This window comes from Heteronotia binoei, chromosome 4 (assembly GCF_032191835.1).
Source record: "Heteronotia binoei isolate CCM8104 ecotype False Entrance Well chromosome 4, APGP_CSIRO_Hbin_v1, whole genome shotgun sequence".
Taxonomy (NCBI): domain Eukaryota; kingdom Metazoa; phylum Chordata; class Lepidosauria; order Squamata; family Gekkonidae; genus Heteronotia; species Heteronotia binoei.
Genome location: NC_083226.1, coordinates 19,760,259 through 19,784,218, shown reverse-complemented (window position 1 = coordinate 19,784,218; position 23,960 = coordinate 19,760,259). Strand labels below are relative to the sequence as shown.

The following is a 23,960-nucleotide window of genomic DNA, read 5'->3' as shown; positions in this document are numbered from 1 at the left end:
TGATCTTGGAAGCTAAGCAGGGTTGGTGCTTGTATGGGAGGCCACAAAAGAAGGCTCTGCAGAGGAAGGCAATGACCAACTACCTTTGCTTCTCACCGGCCTTGAAAGCGCCTTGTTGGGGGTCACAATAAGTTAGCTATGAACTGATGGCACTGAACATGCACAGTCTAGACCATGGGTGGCTAAACTTGCTTAATATAAGAGCAACATAGAATGAACATCAGATGTTTGAGAGCTGCAAGACACAAATGCCAGATGTTTGAGAGCTGGAAGGAAAATAGATGGGGTGAGGGACAGGTGGAAAGAAAGCAACTTTAAGTGCATTTTCCAAGCTGGTCAACGGGACAGCGGGGGCTTCGATTTTAGCCCCATTCACATGTTACAGCAAATGCATGTACAATCCATGTACGGTATATCCTTGATTTCCCTTTATTCGTATGCCGAGTAATTCTCATGTAATGTTCAACATACCAAACAGTTAAATGTGTAACTGAACCTACATGTTTATCTAGGTACTGGACCCCCGTTTCGTTTGTAAAGTGAACAAGTGCTGGCTATTTCTTGCAAATAGGTGTTTGTACATCCCTGGAGAGACAAGGGTAGCCAATCTTTTATCAGATTTCAGAAGCTAAGCAGTCAGTCCTGGTTAGTATTTGGATGGGAGACCAGCAAGGAAGTCCAGTGCTGGTACACAGAGCCAGGCAATAGAAAATCACCTCTGTTGGTCTCTTTTCTTGGAGTCACCACGGGGGCTGTAACTTCACAGCACTGTCTACCACATATGTGCAGAATGTATATAGCATGCTAGTTCAATAAAAGCACACACCGGCAAATATGACAGTTAACAGAAGCAGACTGACACGGAGACAACGGATAATTTTATTGCAAAAACAAAGGTTTGGGGCATGTTGTGAGGAATGGACAACCTTCCTCTCTGGGGTTCTGCTGCATCCTGAAGTCAGTGCTTGGTATCAGGCGGACACTGGGTTGGCGGGTAAGTTCCTGTCACTTCACTTTCTGGAAAACTTGGACACAGACTTCATCCTCTGCAGTCATGCGCTAAGAGATGAGAAAGGAAGAACATTTAAAAAAAAAAAAAGGTCTAAGGATCTGGAATTTTTGGAGGAAATTCCCCCTCCCTTAGGTGATGCTTAAACTAGCTCATGGTTCTTATGGAATACCTACATGGGCTACCATGAACATTTTTTCTTTCATGTTAGCACAAACTGTGTGTGGAAGGCTCTTTTAAATACAGGAGCATTTTTTTTCCAGATTGTGAAGAGGGAGGTTCACAGCGAGGTTCAGCAGCCCATTCTTCAATAAATCCAAGGTTAAAACGGAAAAGACTGTTTATTTTAAGATCCTGTGTGGAGGATATTTTTATCTTTCCCAATAACCAGAGATATTCAGCACACCAAAAGAATAATCAATCATCTATGTCTTGAAGTGGATAGAGGTGATTCCTGAGGAAACATTTCAAGACAGGATCTAATTTCCCTGTCTTGGTTTCCTGTCTGGCTTAGAAAAGATTCCGCCATCATGCTCCCAAGCCACCCTTGAATGTATTTTGCTCAGGGGAAGAGAATGAGGAGGAGGAGATGAAGAGTTGGTTTTATACCCTGCTGTTCACTCAAAGTGATTTACAATCGCCTTCCCTTCCTCTCTCAGCAACAGATAACCCTGTGAGGCAGGTGGGGCTTGAGAGAACAGCTCTGAGAGGACCATAACTGACCCAAGGTCACCCATATGGCTGCATGTGGAGGTGTGGGGAATCAAACCCAGTTTTCCAGATTAGAGTCTATTGCTCTTAACCACTACACCAAACTAGATGCGATGGTGTCCAGAAGTTTGACCGTTGGATGCTGTGGCCATTTTAAAATGCTGTGAGGGCTCAAGCAGCAGTCTGAGGCATTCTTGTTCTGCCTCTCCCATGCTTTTCCCAGTATCAAAATGACCACACCCTTCCCCAGGTGTTTTGGCACTAGAAAAAGGTGCAGGAGGGGAGAACAAGTGTGCCTCAGCCTGTCGCATTATGGGCTATCAGGATTGAGCCCTCATGACATTTTTAGAAATCACTTAAAAATGGCAGTGGCAACTACAAGTTTGGCCCTCAAATGTCATCCCAGCCTGCTGATCCGCCTTAACAAAACCCCAAATCTGTTTAAGAATAAGAATAGTGCTGTGCTCGCCACGGTACTTCTGTCCATGGTACTTGTGGCACCTGATGCATTTCCTGGGACTCGCTTGCTTCTTCCCCAAAGCAAAGAACCAATCCTGACCTTTTCAGGCCTCCTTAGTGCAGGAGGTAATTCAGAAGTGCTCAGGATGCCTCATCGCTATATCTTTAGGGAACACTGATTTGGGAATAGCTGCCTCCATCACAGAATATTTGACTTGTGGTCTGTCCTTTTGTTAAACTTCCTCTGTGGCAGCCCTTGGTGACTGGTCCTGCCTCCCATGGCAGCCATTTTGTTTTGATGTCCAGGATTAATTCTTAACATTCTGAAGAGCTCACAGTTTCTGAGAGGGTGGGGAATCCTGCTTCAGTGTCTTCCCTGTGGAACAACTGGCACAAAGATTCTCTCTATGACTTGGGAAGAAACCCATTCCAAACCACTGCACAACACCTCAACTTTTTCTGTTTGGCTTCTGCACCCGGAAGGCAGTCAGTTTTGCAACTTGAAGTTATATTCACACATGCCTGTAGCTTCAGTAAACCCATTTGTCACTAGCAAATGGACACATTTTCATATGGGCCTTTTAGCAAGGGGAGATGTACGTGAACACTTTTTAGGCGTATGCAGGGGTCGTTTTGTAGAAAAATAGGTGGTGGAGCACATTCAGGGATTGCTATGCAGCTGCAGCTACTATTCAATGGACAAGGTGGGGAGGAGGAGGTGGAACTCTCAGAAAGGTTCAGGAGCCGCGCTGCTCTGAGCTCCCACTGATTTGAGGCCTGGGCGTATGTTTTTGTAAACGAACGTGTACTCTTTCTTCACGACGGCTGTGGGCGTATCATCCAAGGTGACTTACTATTATTGATTCAAGCTGTTCTGCGCCACTGTATTTTATAGAAGCCTTATATTTTAAAGTGAGGCTTTAAACACACCGTGTCTTTGGATCAACAAGCCATTTTGTAGCCTCTTAAAATAGAAATATAAAAGGAGGGTGTTTTTTGGTCCCCAGAAATATTTTAGTATATTTCTCTCCCACCCTGTGCAAGCAACAATTCAAAGCGGTAAACTTCCACCTCACACAATCCAAAAATCTGTGGCCTCACTCTGTACCCCTGGCAAGCAAAGTCACACTCTCCCGGCTTTGTTGAAGCCAAAAGGTCATAGCTCTGCATAGGGTGTCACTCAGACTGCCAATAACTTGCAGATACTCTGGGTAAATAAAAGCTGAGGGAGGATTCACGTCTCGCTTTCCAATGCCTGCAGTTTCCCTCTCTGTTCCCCTCATGTCCCCTTTCATCTCTGCCCGCAGGCAACAAATCAAAGCGTCTTTCAGAATTTCTGAACTGGTGACAGAGGAAACTCATATGTAGACCCCTGTCACCAATGCGGGTACTCATTTGGGTATTAGGAAGAGCATTATATGTTGAGATGGTTGTGTTTTGATGGATTCCATCCATCCTCCCTACCTCTCACAACCCTAAGAGGGTGAGGTGGTGGTGGGGAATCAAATTTCAAGGAAAGGATGCAACAAAGGGTGGATTCCTACTGAGCTCCGTCGACTCAACTTTTGAACTCTTGGGAAGGATGTTTTTGTGCTGCAGGCTGTTGCCCTCAGAGAAGGCTGCACATAACTCATGGGGGCCTAGCTTGGATTTCTCAAGAGGCAAGAAGAATGGGGCTGTCCCATTCTGTGCTTCTGAGAATTCCTGCATGTTATCTCCTACAGCTTCCTGTCTCTTGAGCTCTGGGGTGTGTATGTGGGGGGGGGGGGAAGCCTGAGGTTAGGAAGCCCCTCCTCACCAAATGCAGCCGGTCCCCTTCGAGCCAATGTTTCCAGCCCCGATTCCGTTTCTCTCCACGCTGTTCGCACACCAACTGCTCTCCGTCCCAGTCAACAATAGTCTGAAAAAAAAAGAGGGGAAGGGTGCATAAAGAGAGAGGCAACAGCATCAGCTGAAAGGGAATCTACTTTTAATGGTAGATAGCTATGGTGAACCTGGGCAGTATAATAAAAAGTAGAGACATCACCCTGCCAACAAAAGTCCATATAGTCAAAGCGATGGTATTCCCAGTAGTAATGCATGGCTGTGAGAGCTGGACCATAAGGAAGGCCGAGCTTAGAAGAATAGAGCTGTGATGCTGGAGAAGAATCTAGAGAGTTCCTTGGACTGCAAGAAGATCCAATCAGTCAGTCCTAAGGGAAATCAACCCTGGCTGTTCCCTGGAAGGTCAGATACTGCAGCTGAAGCTCAAACACTTTGGCCACCAAATGAGAAGGGAGCACTCACTGGAGAAGAGCCTGACACTGGGAAAGACAGAAGGCAAAAGAAGAAGAGGACGGCAAAAGATGAGATGGCTGGACAGCATTACTGATGTAACAAACACAAATTTGAGCAGACTTCGGAAGACAGGAGGGCCTGGCGTGACTTTGTCCATCGGGTTGCAAAGAGTTGGACTCGACTGTGCAACTGAACAAAAACAAGTTTTGGAGGGTTGGTGTATTGGTCCGCAGTACAACAGGTGGATCGGAGTCTAGTAGCACCTTAAGGACCAAAAGGATTTTAAGAGGATAAGTAGGTGTGTGTGTGTGGGGGGGGGGGGCAAACTTGCTCAAAGTAAAAGCCACAGAGAATAATCAGATGTTTGAGAGCCACAAAACATGAATGTCAGATGTCTGAGAGCCATGAAACGTGAATGTCAGTTGTTTGAGAGCTACGAGACAAGACGGAAGGAAGGAAGGATAAACATCAGATGTTTGAGAGCCACGAAATATGAATGTCAAGATGTTTGAGAGCCACAAGACAGCAGGGAGGGAGGGAAGGAAGGATTTAAAGAGACAAAAGCCTTCTCCAAGCTGGCTGATGAGATGGTAGGGTCTTCAAATATCACACAATATGTGTGAAAGAGCCACATGTGGCCACCCCTGCTATAAGCTTTTCAGAGTCAAAGCGATGGTCTTAAGCAAACTCTCAATTGTCTGCTTCCCATCTGCAGTATGGGAATGAAGGTGCTAACCTATTTCCCAGTGTTGCTGTCGATGAAAACAAGATTGTGTACACAGAAGCCTCTGAACATTCAAAAGCGCTATACAAATATTAAAGCTCATCAAGATCTGGGAATTTTGTTTTCTGCTGACTGGAAAGGGGATTTGAATCAAGCACAGCTAGAAAAAAAAAATAAAGGAAGACTTTGTTACCCAGTTTTTGCAGGGCTACCGGGGGATGGTAGTCATTCCAATTTTAGACATCCTGGAAACTAAATTATACCCACAGGTTCTCTGTGGAACTGAAGGCTGGGATGTTTATTGCTGAGGTTGGAATCATTTCTGAATGAGCTCTGGAATGCTATCTTTGGCACCCCCAATGGGGTTTGATTTTGTGAGGAGTTGAAATGTGAGTTGAGAACTGAGAGGCATAAAAGAACATGCCTGTCTTTGATTGTTGGTTAAAAACTCACTCATCAGACAGAAAACGAGCTTCCAGAGATCAGTCTTTATCCCCCAATTCTGCTCGCCGAGTCTCCAAAGAAATAGTTTGGCGGGTTGCGTTAGGTCCCTGATCTAACTTATTTCATAGCCTCCGAGAGGAATTAGAGAGGAAGGCTGGAAACATTTTGCTTCCCGAATCATCAGTAGGTATCAAAACAGTAAACTGGCTGGGCTTCTGACAATCCTCAAAGCACTGCGCACTGGGGCCGCCCACAGAAAAGGAAGGGAGATGCAGGAAAATATGATTTTGCAGATTAATCTTTACATAAACCAACAAAATGGATCTGACTGCAGAGATGCCAGCCTCCAGGGGGGACTTGGGGATAAACCTGGAATTACGGGTCATCTCCAGACTACAGAGATCAGTTCTCCAGGAGAAAATGGATGGTCTGGAGGGTGGACTCTATGGTATTGTGCCCCACTGAGGTCCCTGTTCTCCCCAGGCCCCATCCCCATATCTTCAGGAGTTTCCAAACTAGGGTTGCCAATCCCCAGGTGGGGAAAGGGGTTTCCCCATTTGGAGGCCCTCCCCCCACTTCAGAGTCATTAGAAAGCAGGAGGGAATGTCTGCTGGGCACTCCATTATTCCTTATGTAGTCAAATTCCCATAGGGTATAATGGAGAATTGATCTGTGGGTATCTGGGGCTCTGGGGGGGCTGTTTTTTTAGTTAGAGGCACCAAATTTGTAGCATAGTATCCAGTGTCTCTCCTCAGAAGACCTTCTAAGTTTAAAAAAGATTGGACCAGGGGGTTCAATTCTATGAACCCCCAAAGAAGGTGCCCTTATCCTTCATTATTTCCAATGGAGGGAAGGGATTTTAAAAGTGTGTGGTCCCTTTAAATGTGATGGCCAGAACTCCCTTTGGAGTTCAATTAGGCTTGTCACAAACTTGCTCCTGGCTCCACCCCAATGTCTCCTGGCTCCACCCCCCAAAGTCTCCTGGCTTCGCCTCTCAAAGTCCCCAGATATTTCTTGAATTGGACTTGGCAACCCTACTCCCAACAGTACCACCCCTCCCCCTCCAGTAGCCAGTGCCGGGACCTGGAAACCTTCATGATGAGAATTAAGCTCCAAGAATACAAAATGCTGAGGAGCAGTTCAGAGTCAAAATTATTTTTATTCAAAGCGGGGAGAAGTTGGCCTATTCAGGTCTCTGAGAGTTTACAGAATCCTGGAGGGGAGATTTTTTTGGGGGGAAGAGTGATCAAATGGGAAATGTTCAAACAGCTCTCTGGCACAGAACAAAATGTCACCGTGGACTTACATAAGAACATAAGAGAAGCCATGTTGGATCAGGCCAATGGCCCATCCAGTCCAACACTCTGTGTCACACAGTGGCCAAAATTTTTTTATATATATATACATATATATACACACTGTGGCTTATAGCCAGTGATGGACCTCTGCTCCATATTTTTATCTAACCCCCTCTTGAAGCTGGCTATACTTGTAGCCGCCACCACCTCCTGTGGCAGTGAATTCCACATGTTAATCACCCTTTGGGTGAAGAAGTACCTCCTTTTATCCATTCTAACCTGACTGCTCAGCAATTTCATTGAATGCCCACAAGTTCTTGTATTGTGAGAAAGGGAGAAAAGTACTTCTTTCTCTACCTTCCCCATTCCATGCATAATCTTGTAAACCTCTATCATGTCACCCCGCAGTCGACGTTTCTCCAAGCTAAAGAGCCCCAAGCGTTTTAACCTTTCTTCATTGGGAAAGTGTTCCAAACCTTTAATCATTCTAGTTGCCCTTTTCTGCACTTTTTCCAATGCTATGATATCCTTTTTGAGGTGCGGTGACCAGAATTGCACACAGTATTCCAAATGAGACCGCACCATCGATTTATACAGGGGCATTAAGATACTGGCTGTTTTCAATTCCCTTCCTAATAATTCCCAGCATGGCGTTGGCCTTTTTTATTGCCATCGCACACTGTCTTGACATTTTCAGTGAGTTATCTACCATGACCCCAAGATCTCTCTCTTGGTCATTCTCTGCCAGTTCACACCCCATCGACTTGTATTTGTAGCTGGGATTCTTGAACAGATTTTGTTTTTTAAAATTACAATCTGCTTTCCAAACACAAAGTTCTCAAAGCAGAGTGCAAAAAAATAGCAAAAACTCAGCAAAGTAGGGCGGAAAAGTACATGCATTGGGATACCCCTGACCCAGATAGCCCAGGTTGGCTCAATCTTGTCAGATCTTGGGTTGGCTCTGGCAAGCATTTGGATGGGAGACCTCCACGGAACACCAGGGCTGAGAGCAGAGGCAGTCAACAACAAACCAGCTCTTAATTTCTCTTGCCTTGAACACTTGACGGGGTCACCGTAAATTAAGGTTGCCAATCTCAAGGTGGCTTGCTCCATATAGAAAAAAATATATATATTGCAAAGATCGGTAAGTTTTTAAGAGTGTTTGCTCCCTGTAATAGCTAAATTGTTTGGAGATAAAGTTTCGGTTTCACCCCTGGGTCCTTGAGATACATCGTATTAGTTCATAAACAACCTGTATTAGAGTTTTGTTATTTGTATTGTTAAGGTGGTTTCTTTATGAAGCCTTAGTGCTTGTATCCAATTTGTATGAAGAGTTATCAAAGATTTCAGGTTTTCACGGCTGGTAACATCATTAGGGTTTGTAGAATCTTTCGGGATCAAGTGCCGTGCTCTACTGGAGAAAGTTTTCCTTCCAGACGTTTCGTTCTCAGCTGCGGAGAACATCCTCAGTGGCGTTGCAGCCGGAGCAGGCGCTCTGACCTTCTTGGCTGCTGTGCATTGAGTGAGGCCAGGGCTGCTGGAGAGCTAGAAATTCCAGCCTAGAAATAGCAGCTCTCCAGCAGCCCTGGCCTCACTCAATGCACAGCAGCCCAGAAGGTCAGAGCGCCTGCTCCGGCGGCAACCCCACTGAGGATGTTCTCCGCAGCTGAGAACGAAACGTCTGGAAGGAAAACTTTCTCCAGTAGAACACGGCACTTGAGCCCGAAAGATTCTACAAACCCTAACGTATGAAGAGTGTTGTGGCCAGCAATGGAGTGGAAGGCTTGGCTTCGCTTCTAGTAAAAGGAACTGGCTCACTCCCTTGTAATGTACAGCACAAGCGGAAGAAATCGTAATGCCGATGAAGTGGGAACACGGAACGCGTCCGAACTAGTTATGTGCACGCTGTATCAGAATCACTATGGGCCCTGTTTATAAGGATTCAAATGGATTTTATGGTTGTCAATGTGAACTTTCGTGTCAAATACATGGATTAAGTCTGAAGCAGTTTTATATTTAAAAAGCAAGTAAACAGATTTAAAAATTATTAAAACGTCCGGTAGGCTATTTATATCACAGCCATGTATTTTGTTTTTTGTATATATCCTCACTGACTCCCCTGTTGTTCCTGGAATCCCAAGATGGGGGCAGGGGATCCCCCAGTTTGGAGGCCCTCCCCCGCTTCAGGGTCATCAGAAAGCGGTGTGTGTGGGGGGATGTCTGCTGGGCATTATTCCCTATGGCAGCAGCCCCCAACCTTTTTGGCACCGGAGACTGGTTTTGTGGAAGACAATTTTTCCACGGGGTGGGAGGAGGGGGGGGCAGTGGTTTCAGGATGATACAATTGTGCACTTTATTTCTATTAGTTTGGTGTGGTGGTTACATGCGTGGACTCTTAGCCGGGAGAACCGGGTTTGATTCTCCACTCCTCCACTTGCAGCTGCTGGAATGGCCTTTGGTCAGCCATAGCTCTTGCAGGAGTTGTCCTTGAAAGGGCACCCACCTCACAGCCCCACCCATCTCACAGGGTATCTGTTGTGGGGGAGGAAGGTAAAGGAGATTGTGAGCCGCTCTGAGACTCGGAGTGGAGGGCAGGATATAAATCCAATGTCTTTTTCTTATTATTCCTACATTGTAATATTTAATTAAATAATTATACAACTCATGGCCCAGTTGCTAACAGGCTATGGCTTGGTACTGGTCCACAGCCTGGGGGTTGGGGATCCCTGCCCTATGGAGACTGATTCCCATAGGATATAATGGAGAATTGATCTGCGGGTATTTGGGGTTACTTTAGATAGAGGCACCAAATTTGCAGCACAGCATCTGATGCCTCTCCTCAAAATACCCTCCAAGTTTCAAAAAGATTGGACCAGGGGGTCCAATTTTATGAGCCCCCGAAGAAGATGCCCCTATCCTTCATTATTTCCAGTGGAGGGAAGGCATTTAAAAGGTATGTGGTCCTTTTAAATGTGATAGCCAGAACTCCCTTTGGAGTTCAATTGTGCTTGTCACAACCTTGCCCCTGGCTCCACCCCTGATGTCTCCTGGCTCCACCCCCAAAGTCCCCAAATATTTCTTGAATTGGACCTGGCAACTCTACCATAAATCGTCTGTGACTTGGTGGCACTTTCCACCATTATCGGGACACAGAAGCTAAACTGCAGCAACAGAAATATGCAAAACACACTTTAAGAAAATTCACGATCAAATGTTTGACCGAACCAAAAGTTGCCCAACTGCCCAGGCCTAGCTCCTGAATGTGGCAAGTCTCTGGTGGCAGAGTTCCACAAGTACAGGGTCAACACAGAGAAAGACCTAGATTTGCGGAAGAGGAGGAGGACAATGATAGATTTATATCCCGCTCTACACTCTGTATCTCAGAGTGGTCACAATCTTCCCCCCAACCCCACAACAGACACCCTGTGAGGTAGGTGGGACAGAGAGAGCTTTCACAGCAGCTGCTCTTTCAAGGATGACTCCTGGGAGAGCTATGGCTGACCCAAGGCCATTCCAGCAGCTGCAAGTGGAGGAGTGGGGAATCAAACCCGGTTCTCCTAGATAAGAATCCACGCACTTAACCACTACACCAAGCTGGCTCTCTAAAGGAGAGAGGAGGCTTTAATATTTATATACTGTTTCCCCAAAATGAAGTTTGAGGCATTCACATTTTAAAAATCACAATTCAGCGCTGTCCAAAGAAAAACAACTTTGCGTTGCTGAAATTTCAAGGAACGGTTCCCCTGTTGGGCTAAACATCTTTAGCCCCCTTTCGACTTAAGTCCGGCCAAGATGCAAGGGGAAGACATTCCATGCTGTGACGATTACCGAGTAACAAACAAATAGGCTTCCTGTGCCTGCTCTTGAAAAAGCATGTCAAGTGGCTGGCCAGGCCGGCAGAAATTAGAATCATTCCTTGCAAAACAAGCACCGAGGTCAACTGAACCATGGCAACCCCAGCCTCTGCTGCGAGAAGACGTCAGCAGCAGCAACAAAAATGCCTGGGTAATCGGGAACCTTGGACTGAATGCTGAAGATGTTCCGTAATTATTGAAGGATTATGCTCTGCCATCAATTTTATTTTACCTTCACAGTCACAAAGGGGAGTGTTTTCTCCCTTTCTCACAATGCGAGAACTCATGGGAATGAAATTGCTGAGCAGTCGGGTTAGAACAGATAAAAGGACTTCTTCACCCAAAGGGTGATTAACACATGGAATTCACTGCCACAGGAGGTGGCGGCTACAAGCATATACAGCTTCAAGAGGGGATTGGATAAGCATATGGAGCAGAGGTCTGTCAGGGGCTATTAGCAACAGTGTATTGTTGGAACTCTCTGTCTGGGGCAGAGATGCTCTTTATTCTTGGTGCTTGGGAGGGGGCAACAGTGTGAGGACTTCTAGTGTCCTGGCCCCACTGATGGACCTCCTGATGGCACCTGGGGTTTTTGGCCATTGGGAGACACAGAATGTTGGACTGGATTGGCCATTGGCCTGATCCAACATGGCTTCTCTTATGTTAGAGCAAATGTCTAAACAGGGACTAAGCTCTAAAAGACAACAGGTTGGAAAACCCTGCCTTTCGGAAGGAAGGAAGGAAAATGAGAAGAGGAGGAGATTGGATTTATACCCCATCCTTCACCCAGAGTCTCAGAGCGGCTTACAATCTCCTTCCCTTCCTCTCCCCTCAACAGACACCCTGTGAGGTAGGGGGGGTGGGGACTGAGAGAGCTCTGAGAAAATGACACTTGACAGAACAGCTCTGAGTGAACTGACCCAAGGTTACCCAGACAGCTGCATGTGGAGAAAAGGGGAATCAAACCTGGTTCTCCAGATGAGAGGCCGATGCTCTTAACTGCTACACTAAACTGGCTCTTACCTAAGATCTCTTTTCTCAAAGAAACAAGACAGGGAAGAAAGATAACCCAGGCATACTCAATTGAGGAAAACGCTACTTTTCTGCTTGCCCCAAGAAAGGCGTACTTATCGTCTCCCAGGGAAACACTGCTGGGGCCAAGCCAAGAAGCTGCAACAGCTTAGCTTCTCCCTAGCTTGTGGTGTCATAGGCCAAGGAGTGAATGCCAGTCGCCCCTTCCCAGCGGTGGAATTCTAGCAGGAATTCCTTTGCATATTAGGCCACACACCCCTGATGTAGCCAATCCTCCAAGAGCTTACAAGGCTCTTTTTTGTAAGCTCTTGGAGGATTGGCTACACATCCAGGGGGTGTGGCCTAATATGCAAAGATGAACAGACCTCTGTAGCCTGGAGACCCACTGTAAAAGGAGATCTCCAGGCCTCATCTGGAGGTTGGCAAGCTACAAGAGCATCAGCAACCTTCTTTTTGGGATGCTCATCTGGAGAAACAGCCCTTTCTCTTTATCCCTCTCCCCCTTGTTCTGCTTCTCCCGGACATGCCTTACTTTGGGATCCATTTTCTCACCTCCCCCATTCTTAAAGGTGCCTCTTTCTTTGACTTCATAGGCAGCCGAATCCTTCTCCCACAGGCTTTCCCACACAATTATCTTTTGTGCCGCAGACGCTACAGTCCTTCGCCTCCTTGTATCTAAGCCCTCCCCATCAAGATGCTGCTTCTGTCTTTCACGCAGGGCCGTATTTTATTTTCTGCTGTTGAAATAGCAGCCCTGTTGCTATTTCTGTGTGGGTTTTTTTGAGAGTCTTTGTTGTCCTTAGCCTGCCGATTTGGGGGAACTCTAGTATTTTGCTGCTGCTTTTTCAAAATCTGCGTAAGCCATCTTGAGTATCTTTCAACAGGAAGAGAAAGTATGACGCTTTTGAATCGAGTTTTGAATGATAACACCTACGGAATTCTGTCACACAAGCATCCTGTTTTCCCATTATTGTTGCAATTTTCCCCAGCAATAATTCCACCCACCAATACAGGCACTAGATTGGATTCAACCCATTTATGGGCCGGTTAAAAAGTGAGGAGGGGGCTGCCTTTGACCACAAAGATGGCTACACTGGAGGTTACGAGTAGGGCTGCCAATCTCTCGCTAAGGAAAAAGACAAAGAGCTCCACGGTATGTTAGGAACCAACTAAAGGAGAAAACTGTGGGAAACGATAGTATAACAATTATACCAGATTTTTTTCTATCACATCTGTTAAATGCGGGTAGGTAGTTCAACAGGTAAAGACAAAGAGCCACTATCACATATGCTAAACACAGGTAGATAATTCAACAGGTAAAGTCCAAATCTGTCAACAGCAACAATGTCAGTAAACCAGCTGTTCTGAATAGTTGAAGAGTCTCTAAAGAGAATAGGATGACTCAGAATCACCCTATTCTGAGCTGGTTGGTTTACTGACATTGTTGCTGTTGATGGATTTGGACTTTACTTGCTGAACTATCTACTTGCATTTAGCTTATGGAATAATGGCTATTTGAAGAAGAAGATATTGGATTTATATCCCGCCCTCCACTCCAAAGAGTGTCAGAGCGGCTCACAATTTCCTTTACCTTCCTCCCCTGCAACAGACACCCTGTGAGGTGGGTGGGGCTGGAGAGGGCTCTCACAGCAGCTGCCCTTTCAAGGAGAACCTCTGCCAGAGCTATGGCTGACCCAAGGCCACGCTAGCAGGTGCAAGCGGAGGAGTGGGGAATCAAACCCGGTTCTCCCAGATAAGAGTCCGCACACTTAACCACTACACCAAACTGGACTTTACCTGTTGAACTACCTGTACTTAACACATGTGATAGTGAATTTGGGCTTTACCAGTTGAACTACTTACCTGTATTTAACAAATGTGATAGTAAAATTCTCGTATATTTTTATGCAATTATTTTCCATGGTTTTCTCTTTTGGTTGGAACCCCCTGGTGAGGGCTGGAGATCTCCCGGAATTCCAAATGATTTCCAGAATACACAAATTGCTTGTTTATTGGTTTATTTAAAACATTCATTCCAATTTTCCTGGAGCAAATGGTTGCTTAGAAAGTGGACAGCATGGCATTATATCCTACCAAGGTCCTTTCTCTCCTGAAACTCCACCCCCCAGGCTCCACCCCCAAATCTCCAGGTATTTTCATACCTGGAGTTGGCAATCCTAGATGGGACTTCCATGGACAAAAGCCACATGGGACAGAGTTTGTAGTAAGGAAAAGGAATGAATGAAGAGATGATCAAGTGAAAAAGCTGGCTGGGTCCAAACCACTGCATTCATTAAAGGTACAAACTGTATATGGAATGAGATGGTCCAAATGTCACAGGCCCTGATTGGCTACTGCCCGTGATGTCACGTCTCCCCCCCAACCATATTTATGTATGGTAAACTTAAAATAGGAAGAAAGCTACAAAAATAATAAAGAGCCAAAAACTGGTGCTCTGTTATTACTGCTACTTAAAATAAAATAAAAAGACAGGTTTGGAAAAAAAAAACAACCCAGCAAAACTTCCCAGAGCTGACTTTACCCGAAAGGAATGTGGAGCTGTTGTTTTAGACAACAGCTTCCGTGGTTGGCAGTGACAGCAGCAACTTCTCAACCTCCAGAGCCCAACCCTGTGTCAAAAAGAGCTCTGGGCCCAGAACAACTTTTCACCTCAGATGTGAAAATGTCCAACACTTATCCTGAACCTGTTGTGCTTTCCCGCAGATAGATCTGCCGGCTGCCAACTCCTTGAGTCAAGAGCCCTTTCACCATGTGTGTTCACCCTCAGGGCTTTTTTTGGTAGCAGGAACTCCTTTGCATATTAAGGCCACACACCCCTGATGTAGCCAATCCTCCAAGAGCTTACAGGGCTCTTAGTTCAGGACCTACTGTCAGCTCCAGGAGGACTGGATAAAGATGTTTTTTACTTTTGTAATAGAAAATTAATTCCTTTATTTATATCAAAAATTTCCAAAAAAGTTCATAAATATTCCAGATTAGCACAATATATGCAGGAAGTATTGAAAAACTCAATGAACAAAACCAGCTTACAGGCATAACCGGTCTACAGAACTCCTGTTTCGCATTATTGCTTTATCCAAGCGAATTTTAACCCGTTCGTATGCTTCACTCATCACATCAAAATAATTTTACAACATTTTCTCAGTGTTTGCTGTCAATACACAGACATTTTTTGTTGTGCATTAACTGTACAAGGGGTAATTTTAACACGGAGCTTGGGCTTTTTTCTCCAACCTTTGGCCGTGTGGCTTTTGTCTTGTCGCGCAATCCCCAGTTGGGGGCAGGGGATCCCCCAGTTTGGAGGCCCTTCCCCCACTTTAGGGTCATCAGAAGAGGGGCGGGAGGGAAATTGCTGCTGTGCACTCCATTATATCCTATGGAAACTGATTCCCATAGGGTATAATGGATCTGTGGGTATCTGGGGCTCCAGAGGGGCTGTTCTTTTGATGTAGAGGCACCAGATTTTCAGCATAGCATCCGGTGCCTCTCCTCAAAACACCCTCCAAGTTTCAAAAGGAGCGGACCAGGGGGTCCAATTCTATGAGCCCCTCCCAAAAAAGTTGTCCCTATTTTCCATTATTTCCAATGGAAGAAGAAGATGAAGATATTGGATTTATATCCCGCCCTCCACTCCGAAGAGTCTCAGAGCAGCTCACAATCTCCTTTACCTTCCTCCCCCACAACAGACACCCTGTGAGGTAGGTGAAGATATTGGATTTATATCCCGCCCTCCACTCCGAAGAGTCTCAGAGCGGCTCACAATCTCCTTTACCTTCCTCCCCCACAACAGACACCCTGTGAGGTGGGTGGGGCTGGAGAGGGCTCTCACAGCAGCTGCCCTTTCAAGGACAACCTCTGCCAGAGCTATGGCTGACCCAAGGCCATTCCAGCAGGTGCAAGTGGAGGAGTGGGGAATCAAACCCGGTTCTCCCAGATAAGAGTCCACACACTTAACCACTACACCAAACTGGAGGGTAGGCATTTAAAGCATGGTCGCTTTAAATGTGATAGCTAGAACTCCTTTTGGAGTTCAGTCGTGCTTGTCTCAACCTTGCTCCTGGCTCCACCCCCAAAGTCCCTAGATATTTCTTGAGTCGGACTTGGCAACCCTACTTCTGAGCTAGAACCCAAGTCAGCACTGACCATTAATCCTGGAAACAGCTCTCCCCATTCTCAGGCAAGAGGGCTTTCTCATCACCTGATCCTTTTCCCTGGAGAAGCTGGGAATTGAACCAGAAACCGTCTGCACACCAAGCACGTGCTCTACCACACAGACCCAGCTCTTCCCCAATCTGTATCTGCTCTTTGGCACTCTACACCACGATGGTGGGATCAGGGCCAGATTAAACCCTGTGGAGGCCCCAGGCAGTCGAAGTCTTGGGGGCCCCCTTGCAAATTATTTCCAAGTTGGAGCACCCACCCCACTGTCTGCGCCCCTAGGCAGTCAAACCCGGGGGGGGGGGGGCTTGCCAATTATCTCAGAGACAGCGCGTCTGCCCCACTGCAGCCTGCAGGCAGCCTCAGAAGCCCCTTTGACATAGCTGTGAGGGCAGGGCCGGATCTATATATATTTTTAAGGGGCGGCAAAAGTAAAAAATGGCACCCCTTATGTTTCTCCTTCATTTATATAAGGCAGTTTCATGTCTGTGTTCATGTGAAGCGTTGATTATAGTTGGCTGCCAGACAGGGCCAGCCTCGATGGAGTCTATATTGCTTCTGCTGAACTGTCTGGAATGGCTAAAGCAGGACAGGGATGTCAAGCAGACCCTCACACAGGGAAGAGCAGGAAAATAAAGTCAGGATTACTGGAGAGACCAGTGAGAGAGCCCCATGCAGCACAAGGAATAAGGCTGGCTGCCTCCCCGCAGCCGCCGCTGCCTTCCTGCTGCCACCGCTGCCTTCCCGCTGTCTTCTGCTGCCTCCCTGCAGCTGCTGCCGCCTTTTGCCACCTCCCCGCAGCTGCCGCCGCCTTCCCACTGCTTTCCTGCAGCCGCCTTCAGCCACCTCCCCGCAACTGCCGCCGCCTTCCCATTGCTTTCCTGCAGCCGCCTTCCGCCACCTCCCCGCAGGTGCTGCTGCCTTCCCGCCACCTTCCCGCAGCTGCCTTCAGCCACGTCCCCGCAGCTGCCGCCGCCTTCCCACCACCGCCGCCACCGCCTTCCTGCCGCCTCCCCGCAGCTGCCTCTGTCTTCCCGCTGCCTTCCACCGCCTCCCTCTCATTTGCACTTTACAGAAAGAGTGGAGCAGCCGAAAGAGCAAATGGAACTTTTTAAAAAATCTGTCCTCTGCTATTGACAGAGGCAGCCTGCAAGTTACTGAGGGGGGTGGGGAAGCAAGCCCCCAACCAACGCAGGAAGCTTTGCAGCAATTTTGTGGGCCCAATCCATCTCTCTCTCTGTCCCATTGCTCTATGAGAGCCAGTGTTGGCTGGCCTGGCACTGCCAGACGCAGAAGAGGGGCTGAGGAGCTGCTGAAGGGCAGGCGAGCCTGATGGAGCCAGCTTGCCTGACTGGTTTTCCTCCTTTGTTTTGCTGCAGGCGATTCAGATTTCTGCTTGGGGGGGGGGGAGTGCCCTGTGCCCGCTGCCTACCACTCAACCACAGCCCAGATGGCTTCCCTTTCTTCCCCGCCTGACTCGGCCGAAAGTGCCTTGCAAGCCCAGCAAGCGCAGAAGCGGGTTTTCTCACTCCAGAGATGGGTTCCCATGGGGCTGGGCCGGCATATGGGGAGGAGGTGGGGCAGGCGGACAAAGAAGGAAACAAGGGGGAGGGGTCAGGTGAAGAGGGAAGCGGGCAAACAGCGAAACAGCAACGAGGGAAGCGAGGGGGAGGGAGGGGTCAGGCGGAAGAAGGGGGAGGAGGTGAGGCAGGCAAGCTGAGGGGAAGGGGTCCACGGAGGAAGAGGCAAACTAGCCGCGGGCCGTGGCTGGGGGGAAAACTGGGGTGGGGGGAAAGCTGGTGCCGGGACCCCAAAGGCATGGAGGCCCATAGGCAAGTGCCTCCTTTGCCTAACTGTTAATCCGGCCCTGGGTGGAAAGTGCTATCTGGTCGCAGCCCACTTATTTAATTAATTAATTTTATTTTTAGAGGTGCCAATCCCCAGCCAAGTGGAAGAAAGAACCCCTATTTAAAGGAATTTATATCCTCTTCTCCAAGCAGACACAAAGAGGTGTGTTGAGAGGAGTTTTCCGCCCTTTCCAACGATCCCATGGCCATCCTTTTTTTTTTAAAAAAAGGACATTGCCAGAACACATCCATAAGGGAAGCCAAACCTAATCCATCCCTTTTCTCTAAGCTTGATTTCGATGCCAGCCAATAACCGGGCAAGTACTGAGAGCCATTAAGTGTCCCTCGCCCACAAGCTGTGGTGTTGTTTAAAAATAAACCCCCACCCCCACATTGCCTGTACATGTGAACAGACAGAAAAGAAAAGGAAAGGTCCCCTGTGCAAGCACCAGTTGTTTCCGACTCTGGAGTGACATTGCTTTCAAAACGTTTTCACAGACTTTTTACGGGGTGGTTTGCCATTGCCTTCCCCAGTTATCTACACTTTCCCCCCAGCAAGCTGGGTACTCATTTGACCGACCTCGGAAGGATGGAAGGCTGAGTCAACCTCCAGCCAGCTACCTGAAAACCCAGCTTCCGCTGGGGATCGAACTCAGGTCTTAAGCAGAGCTTAGGACTGCAGTACTGTTCCCACTTAGTTCCAAACTAACCCCTCCCTGCTTTTCCTGTGGTTTTAGATCCTACCTAATTTTTGCATGCCTTTTTGCGTTTGTGTGTGTGGGGAGGAGTTGCTTTGCCTCTGTTCCCCCCCATGCCTGGATTCTACAGGATACAAGAAAAAGCCTTCGTCTCTTGTCTAGTCAACTGCCTTGTGCGCAGGAGGGGCCTCTGCTTCTCTTCTGTTCCCCCCCTGCAATGCCTGCTTTCAGAGAATACAGGCTAAACATTTGCCCAAGCAGACGGGTACAGCACTAGAACAGAAAGCAGACTAACAAGCCAACTGAACTCAAATCTCTGTTCGTTACATGAAAGCCCTCAGTGCCGCAATGTCTTGAAAGTGAAAATATTGGTCTCACAAATGCTTACTGGAATGAACCTCTTCAACACTTAGATCTGCTAACTCTCCTGGCTGGAAGACACCCTTGTCAGTTAACCTGCCAAGTCACTTTCTCCCGTCAGACAATTGTGAAAAACATGCAGCATGCCAATATAGGCATGTAAGGAGTGCCCTGCTGGAACAGGCCGGTCCATTTAGTCTAGAATCTTATTTCACTGTGGCTAACCAGTTGCCCAGGAGGGCCAACAGAAGGCACAGAAGATAAGGTCTTCCTTGCTGTTGTCTCTTTGTTTAGAGCTCTACTTCCTCTGGATGTGGGATTTCCCATTAGTCAGTATGGCTCATAGCTACTGATGGGCCTCACCTCCATCAATCTATTTAATCCCAAATGAATAACTTTAATATCTGAAGATCACTGACTGTCCCATTTAGCAATTGTATCCAGGATATTCAAGAATCGGCTTGGATTTCTGTTGCTTAATATCTGGATGCACGTTCCTTGAGCATAAAAGGTAGCCGTTGGCACACCACGCTCCATCACCTTCAATCCTGCTTGCCATTTGTGATATGGGTATAACACTGGCCAGCCACACAAGACTGTTGTTACCAGAATGATCAAGATAGTATATGTGAAACACTTTTTACCTGCCGAGAGCAGTGTGAATGCCTCTGCTCTGCTTCGCCAGCAACAGAGGACCGATCCTGCCAGTTTATTAAAAATTCATTTCGTTGAGCCATTCTCAGGGATGGATACATGGCTCTCCCCTCTGCCACTGTATCCTCACAACAATCCTCCAAGGCAGAGGTGGCCAAAATGCAGCTCAGGAGCCACATGTGGTTCTTCCACATGTATTGTGTGGCTCTTGACGCTCCCGCTGCCCCATCGACTGGCTTGGATAAGGCGTTTGTCTCTTTAAATCACTTCTCCAAGCCAAGCCAGCCAGCAGCTTGGAGAATGCATTTAAAGTCAACTTTGCTTTCTTTCCACCTTTCCCTCCCCCTTCTATTTTCCTTCTATTTCCCTTCCTTCCTTCCTTGCAGCTCTCAAACATCTGGCATTTATTCTGTGTGGCTCTTACATTAAGTTTGGCCACCCCTGCTCCAAAGTTTAGTTAATCGTCCATCTTGCTGTGCAACCCCACATAGGAACTGCCAAGAGGCAGGCCTGCCGCGGCGAAAAAGAAACAGAATGCACAGAAGACATCGATGAATAACGGTTACAGGTAAGTGCAACACTGTTTTTATCCACTAAGTTTCATGACAGGTGGAGATTTGAACTTGAGTCTCCCCAGTTCTAGCCCAACTTCTACGGCCCACTGCTTCTCAAACATTGTTCCTAATCAAAGATTAACAGTTTGTTGGCCATAAAGGTGCCACTGGATTAAAACTTTGTCCATCACTCCTCTTCTATCCAAAAAGGAAAGGGAGGGAGGGAGGAGGGGAGGGGAGGGGAGGGGAGGAAGGAAGGAAGGGAGGAAGGGAGGGAGGAAGGAAGGAAGGAAGGAAGGAAGGAAGGAAGGAAGGAAGGAAGGAAGGAAGGAAGGAAGGAAGGAAGGAAGGAAAGCATATAGTCAGGGGAGAGGGGGAGGTGGAGAGAAAGCCACTTTAACTATAAAGGGGAGGGGAGGGAGGGAGGGGAGGAAGGAAGGAAGGAAGGAAGGAAGGAAGGAGGGAAGGAAGGAGGGAAGGAAGGAAGGAAGGAAGGAAGGAAGGAAGGAAGGAAGGAAGGAAGGAAGGAAGGAGGGGAGGGGAGGGGAGGGGAGGGGAGGGGAGGGAAGGAGGGAGGGAGGGGAGGAAGGAAGGAAGGAAGGAAGGAAGGAAGGAAGGAAGGAAGGAAGGAAGGAAGGAAGGAAGGAAGGAAAGCATATAGTCAGGGGAGAGGGGGAGGTGGAGAGAAAGCCACTTTAACTATAAAGGGGAGGGGAGGGAGGGAGGGAGGGAGGGGAGGGAGGAAGGAAGGAAGGAAGGAAGGAAGGAGGGAAGGAAGGAGGGAAGGAAGGAGGGAAGGAAGGAAGGAGGGAAGGAAGGAAGGAGGGAAGGAAGGAAGGAAGGAAGGAAAGCATATAGTCAGGGGAGAGGGGGAGGTGGAGAGAAAGCCACTTTAACTATAAATGCATTCTCCAAGCCCCTAGCTGGTTTGGCTTGGCGAAGTGATTTAAAGAGACAAATGCCTTCTCCAAGACAGCCAATGGGGCGGTGGGGGCTTCGAGAGCCACACAATATGCGTGAAAGAGCCACATGCGGCTCCTGAGTTGCAGTTTGGCCACCCCTGTTCTGGTCTGTTCCCTCAGCCCAGCTGGCCTCTCACCTGGCACTTCCGCCCGTCCACCGGCCCCAAGTCCTCTTCAAACTCAACCCCCAAGTCAAAGTCCATGATGTAGTTCCGAAGCGTAGTTAATGTGCGGATGGTCATGTGGTTCCCGTTGTGGATGATCTCCTTGTCTGGCTTCAGGAGGCAAACCAGCTTCCTCAGAGCGACGTTAATGTCTGAGGGGGGGAGAATGTGAGAGGAACTGAGGAGAGGGGAGGCAAGCCAGACTTATAAAGTCAATAAAAAGGTTAACATAAAAGAGAGTGGCCATAAACCTTAAGTTGCTACTTCCCTACCTCACAACCACCCCAGTGTTTACAGCCTGTGGTAAAGAAGGCAGGAAGGGGCTTGATTCACAGCCCCAAAACACAACCAAGACAGATATTTACTTTGAGATATACTTGGCCACCCAGGAGTCCAATACAGTATGTTTAAAACATACTTCAAACACAGCGAGTCTCTGTCTCAGCCTTTTGCTGAGTCTACAGTGTGGAAGACAGCATGGTGTAGCGGTTAGAGGAAGTGTAAAATACACTAGAGTTGTAAAAATGCACTCGGCTGCAGAGACTTGGGGTTCAAGCCCTACTCTTCCAAGGAACATAAGAGAAGCCATGTTGGATCAGGCCAATGGCCCATCCAGTCCAACACTCTGTGTCACACAGTGGCCAAAAAAACCAGGTGCCATCAGGAGGTCCACCAGTGGGGCCAGGACACTAGAAGCCCTCCCCCTGTTGCCCCCCCCAGCACCAAGAATAAAGAGCATCACTGCCCCAAACAGAAAGTTCCATCTATACCCTGTGGTTAATAACCACTGATGAACCTCTGCTCCATATGTTTACTGGGCACCGTGGGGCCAGTCACACTCTCAACCTAATCTACCTTGCAGGGTTGCTGTGAGGATAAAATAGAGAAGTTAAATGATATGCTGCTACTCACGCTCCTTGGAGGGAGGGTGGGATGAAAAGTGATGAAATGCTAATCTAAGATAACAGAAATGTTGTATGTCAAGTACTGTAAAAAGCATTGCAAGATGTGTTACCCATCATGACTGTTCTTATATTTTCAAAAACTAAATTCTCAAGTAAACTCCTAGAAGGTTTTTTTTTTTTTGTCATCTTCTGGGCATGGAGAAGATGTCACCAAATGCGTGTGTGAGGTATTTGTGAATTTCCTGCATTGTGCAGGGGGTCGGACTAGATGAACCCGGAGGTCCCTCTCAACGCTACGATTCTATCAGAGTTCAGAGCTACCCAGGGATCTAAGATGTCCTGAAATTCCGGCTTCCAGATTATTTGTAGGTCTGCCCTTAGTGGATACTTAGAAAGCAACTCTGTACATGCCCAGAGACAACCGTAGCAAATATATATATATACTTCTACTGTTCCAAAGCTGATCTCCAGCAGTGGTGACGCCGTTGGGAGTTTAACAGGGCGACAAAGACTACAAAGGGGAGAAGACAAAAGGCGGCGGCGGCGGCTTACCTAAGGCACGGAGGTAATTCTCCATGTTGTCCTGGGAGACGAATCGGTAGTAGCCGCTGAGATTGGGAGGCATCCCGGGAAGAAGGCGAAAGAAAGGCTAGCAAACGCAGAAGGAGGTCCAGACGCGCGTTTTAAGGAGCACGTGTGAATGCACAGACGGCAGCGAAAAGGGCGGCTGTCTCGCTCAGCGCCCCGGCTACTGACTTGGGTGACTGAACGCCGCCTTGGCTTATATAGCGCCGCAGCGGCGCGGCGCTCCCGCTGCCGTAAGAGTCACTGCTGGTCTCAGGGAAAGGGGGGCCGGCCTTGCTTGCTGCGCTGCCGCCCGGGGGCGAGGGGGTTTGCCCAGCGAAGGAGAGAGGAGGTCCCTTCCAGCCCCGCCTCCCGCTTCCTTCCTGTCTCGCCTCCAGAACTAGGGGTTCTTCGCAGGGGGGACCGGCTTGCCCGGCGTCGCCGCGCACCAACTCGGTAAACTTTTCGCGTGACTTTCCCAACAGGCTTGGAAAGAAGGGGCAGCGCAGCAGGTCCGGCCAAAAGCCGGCCCGGCCCTTCTTAGGGCCTCCTAAACAACGCGACGCAGCGCTCGCCCTTCCACGTGCTGCGGAACTCTCCCTCCGGTTTAGGATGTTGGGAAAAAACCCCACTGCGGTGGAAGGGTGAGGGCGGACGGATGGACAGACGATTGATAGGAGGTAGGTGGATAGGTAAGGCAAGTAGGTAGATGATAGGTAGGTAGGTAGATGATAGATAACTGATAGGTAGGTAGATGATAGAAAGATATAGAAAGATCATAGAATGAAAGAAAGAAAAGAAAGAAAGATAATTGATAGGTAGGTAGATTGAAAGATAGAGGATAGACAGGCATTGATAGGTAGGTAATGATATAGAAAGATCATAGAATGAAAGAAAAAAAAGAAAGATAATTGATAGGTAGGTAGATGATAGAAAGATGGAAAGAGATAGAAAGATCGAAAGATAGAGGATAGACAGGCATTGATAGGTAGGTAGGTAGATAGATAATTGATAGGTAGGTAATGATAGAGATAGAAAGATCATAGAATGAAAGGAAAAAAAGAAAGATAATTGATAGGTAGGTAGATGATAGAAAGATGGAAAGAGATAGAAAGATCATAGAATGAAAGAAAGACAGACATTGATACGTAGGTAGTTGATATGTAAGTAGGTAGATAGATTTTACTGAGGTCGGTAAAATGAGGACCCAGCTTGCTGGGGGGAAAGCATAGATGAGTGGGGAAGGCAATGGCAAACCACCCCGT

General features: G+C 47.7%; 2 protein-coding genes across 2 annotated transcripts in view; both read right to left on the bottom strand.

Moving 5' to 3' along the window:
- LOC132570344 (solute carrier family 25 member 36-A-like) overlaps window positions 1-23,960 on the bottom strand; it is a 441,151-nt gene that overhangs the window by 324,216 nt on the left and 92,975 nt on the right. The gene's annotated exons all lie outside the window — the stretch shown is intronic.
- On the bottom strand, window positions 857-23,292 carry RBP5 (retinol binding protein 5). Its single transcript, XM_060236347.1, has 4 exons — window positions 22,684-23,292; window positions 21,200-21,378; window positions 3,978-4,079; window positions 857-1,059 (listed from the first exon to the last, which is right to left on the bottom strand). Exons 1-4 carry the CDS (start codon window positions 22,754-22,756, stop codon window positions 1,006-1,008), a joined length of 408 nt encoding a protein of 135 aa, XP_060092330.1. The 5' UTR covers window positions 22,757-23,292; the 3' UTR covers window positions 857-1,005.